The 3,932-nt window shown below is 40.8% G+C and overlaps 1 protein-coding gene across 1 annotated transcript in view; it reads left to right on the top strand.

Moving 5' to 3' along the window:
- SHANK2 (SH3 and multiple ankyrin repeat domains 2) overlaps positions 1 to 3,932 on the top strand; it is a 123,802-nt gene that overhangs the window by 81,977 nt on the left and 37,893 nt on the right. The window contains exon 3 of the mRNA XM_010144397.1: positions 1,481 to 1,616. Coding sequence (XP_010142699.1) covers positions 1,481 to 1,616 — 136 coding nt within the window. The remainder of the gene's footprint in view (positions 1 to 1,480; positions 1,617 to 3,932) is intronic.

Below are 3,932 nucleotides of genomic sequence, written 5' to 3'. Positions count from 1 at the left end.
CTGCTGAACAGGTCTGGATGTTCAGCCTGGTTACACCTACGTCACTGTACATGAAGCTAGAAAAGCATCTCAAAAAGCATCTCAAGCTTACAGTCGTAGCACAGGAGCGATGCTTTGAGACTTCTGACCGCAGCAAGCATTGTATTAAAAATATGGATTACCAAAATATTATTTCATTATGGAGCATTTTGTATCAGCTAAAGCCTGAAGAAAGGCGAGATTTTCCTTTCGTACCGTAGATGGAAGAACGAGTGCAGGTTGCAGTGGGTCTGCTTGTGCTTGTCCTGCGAAATGGCAATAATATTTAATGAGAGATTTTGCTATAAACTGTAAATCCTTTTGAATGTGAGATGCCCAGGCGTGCAGAATAAATAGAGGAGGCTAAAAGCACTTCAAAAATGACTGTTCATTTTGGAAGGCACTGAGTGACCTCAGTGCAAAATATAACTGAGTCAGTTGAATTTGGCTAGAGATCAACCTACCAGCATGTGTCCTGGCAGCATCTCTTCGCCACTGATGCCATTCCTCAACATCTTTTATGTTCAAATAGCACATGCAGCACTTCAATCTCATGTGCTGCTATCGCTCAGACTTCAGGTGACTCTCAGGCACTTCCTACAGACTGAATGGGTACAGGAATTACTTTTGTCCATGCTTATTTACAGCTTTTATGCTTATGCTTCCTTCTACATCTATTAATTAATATTATGGAAAGACATATTTGTATGGAGGAATGACCCAGAGAATATCCATTTTCAAGTTTAATGTTGCGGTACAGTTTCAGGTTTACTTGGCATGACCACAGTAGCTGATCAGGGCTTCACAGAGTGAGCTCATCTTTCTCCGTGAAGACTCTTTTGGACTCCTGTGGCCTTTGCTTCCAGGACTTTATTTCCTTCCAGAAACTTGCAGAAGGAAAATGCTGCGAAATGAGGAGACTGCGTATAATAAAAGAATGTCTCTTGAACGTGAGAGTGGACTTCAGGAGTGAAAACCTTTGTTCCTGGATGATCTGAAAAAGAAAAGCTTCTCTAATATTTCATTGGTTCTGTTAGAGAGCATAAAATGCATATAAACAGACATGAAAAATAGCTATCATTGAAAATATTTTTAGTGTATGAACTGCAGAGTTGTTGCACACTAATAGTGGGAAGTAAAATATAAACAGACATGAAAAATAGCTATCATTGAAAATATTTTTAGTGTATGAACTGCAGAGTTGTTGCACACTAATAGTGGGAAGTAAAATATGAAAGAATTAGTTGAACTCGTTGACTTTTTAAAACTGGTTATTATAAGGAAATGAGTTGTGTATTTCATGACGAGTGAGTTTTGTTTTCCTGTTATCGTCAGCTATATTCTTATTAAAAGACAGTAATTAGAAATTCTGTATCTTCCTATTCCTTCCACCTGCTTTTAACACTGAAAGACCGAAAGTTTTCTGCATTTTGATCTAAAAGACTCTGTTCTTTCTTTGCAGGTTAATAATGAGAATGTAGTGAAAGTTGGCCACAGGCAGGTGGTGAACATGATTCGACAAGGAGGCAATCACCTAGTTCTTAAGGTTGTCACAGTAACCAGGAATCTTGATCCAGACGACACAGCTAGAAAGAAAGGTACCCTTTTCTCTTTTAATAATGGAGCACTTTTGCTTGCTGCTCAGAAAACTGTGTGTGGACACGGAATTACTGTTTTATAAATCCTGCTGTATAAACTGCGCTTTTAAAATGTGAAATGCTCTTCTCTAATTTAGACTAATTTAATTCTGTTGACTTATGCATTACTATGTGACAAAAAGGGTAATATTCTCTTGTCATGCTTGCCATGAAATTTCTTCTTTATGAATCTTCACACATTTATGTGTTTGAAGATCTTGTAAAATTTTGTGCGCTCATGAGAGAGAAAAAACCCAACGAATGGATTATCTTTTTTAATTAATTCCAAGCGTACTTGAGATGAGGTTAGTTTCACTCCTCTTAAAATGATTGAGAACTTAGGATTTTGCAAACCATACGTTTTAGAAAGGACCTCTGTAGGAATAAGAAAAGTAAGCAGTATGTTTAGACTGAACTTCTGGTAGGAAAAAAAAAAGAGAGGAAAAAAAGTACATTTTAATGGGAAAATTCATCTAGATGAATTCAAAGCAGAGGGGTTGTTCCCTCCTCCTCCTGTAAGCAGAAAACCTGCTTCAGCTGCTTTTTCTGCCACTTGACTGCCACGAGAGAGCAGCCACTCCAGAAGAAGGTAGTACAGCACCAGGCACCACAAAGGCTTTGAGGAAGAATTTTCTGGTTACAAACAGGACAGGGTTTCTTTTCCAGCCTAGAGATTGCTTTTTATATTAAACTTAATGTCAATTATGGGTTAACCTATGTCATAAGATTGGGCTACTCCTTTAATAATTTCAATGTGTTTCCGACCTACCCATCCCAAGAAAACACCACCAAAACTTCACAGAGAAAAAAGAAAAAAAAGCAAAACGCCCTGAATTTTGCATGTTTTCCTTCACCTTAGATACCCCTAAGTTTGCTCAGGTAACAGCTACTGTGGGAAGTCATTAGGCCTCCATAATTATCGTTAAGCAGAAAAGATTGCTGCTGCTAACTAGTGTTCAACAGAGCAGCGTCTCATTTTTGAAAATTCCCATTCCTCCCACCAGTTCAAGAAATGTCACTCACAGCTGCCTGCCTCTTCCACACAAGAGCGGGCTAGAAGCCGGCACCCATGGGCTCCCTCCTTGACCACGAGTAAAACTTTCTGTCTACACTGCGAGGCTTCTCGACATCTACTGCTTAAAATAAATCACCTTAGGGGTGAAAAAAGGTTGTGTTAAAGTAAATCATGTCCAAAAATAGTCCTGCGTTATTTTTTGGATGGAATTACTCTTCACGCCTTTCAAACGAACCTTTCACCTCTGCCTTTTGGGCTGTGTGGTGTTGACCTTCAACAGCAGCGCTGTTCCAGAAAACCAAACCCAGTCCTTTGTCATCTTTCCAGAGCCATTGATAATGTGTCATTTGCCAAAAACTTCTGCTTCTGAATCTTGTCCTTTTTGATGCCTTGGTAGCATCTCCTTTCCCCTGGCAGCAGCCATTGTGCCTTGGGACTTGTGAGGAAGGATTTTCTTGCATCAGTCTCCCCTGTGGTGAGGCCAATGACGGGTACCCCACCTCATTTAACAACCCAGTACTGTTTCCCTCACGGATTTGTTGTCCCATCTCCTGTTGGACAAGGGCAGACGTCAGACTGGACTCAGTCTGTGCAGTGCTTACACCCCTTCTCTGGCACCCAGCCTGAGCTCTGGTTTTGCTGTCTCCTCACATAACCATTGTTCAGGCCACTGGAAGAAGGTGATGGAGCTGAACAGGGAAAGGCTGATGCTGACGTACTGGGTACAGTGATACAGGAGGAACGCTGTCTAGTTCTTTCCTCCATCACGCTTTCTCGCCCTCACACTGCTTTGCCACCTCTTGGCAAGGCAGTGCAGCCTGATGTGTAGTTTTGACCAAAACACTTATGAATCCTGAATTTTTCCCAACGACTCAGAGCCATTTCTGTTTACTGGAGAACTCCAACTTCCCTACCAGCGTTAGCATCATCTTTTCTGATGCCACGCTCCCTTCTGACCACTGGAAACCTTTGTTACCCAGATACTAAACCCAATGCTGGATTTTAGGCTCTGTGCTAGATGATTTCCTTGGTATTTTAAGATCTTGTTTATTCAGAGCATCACCTGTTCTCCCTAGTCTCACCATTACTATTAAGATAAATTTGAATCTTCTTTCTTGTATTTCTCAGATTTAGCCTTTTCTTTAAAGATGAAATTTAATCTGGCAGAGCCCGGCTGGTCTCCAGGCGATTTTTAGCTGTGTGCGTTTCTTAGAAGTAGGGGCACCATAAGGCACTTTCTCTAGAAAGTCTTCTTCCTGCTG

Source organism: Buceros rhinoceros, unplaced genomic scaffold (genome assembly GCF_000710305.1).
Source record: "Buceros rhinoceros silvestris isolate BGI_N320 unplaced genomic scaffold, ASM71030v1 scaffold561, whole genome shotgun sequence".
Taxonomy (NCBI): Eukaryota; Metazoa; Chordata; class Aves; order Bucerotiformes; family Bucerotidae; genus Buceros; species Buceros rhinoceros.
This window is presented reverse-complemented; position numbering and strand designations above follow the sequence as displayed.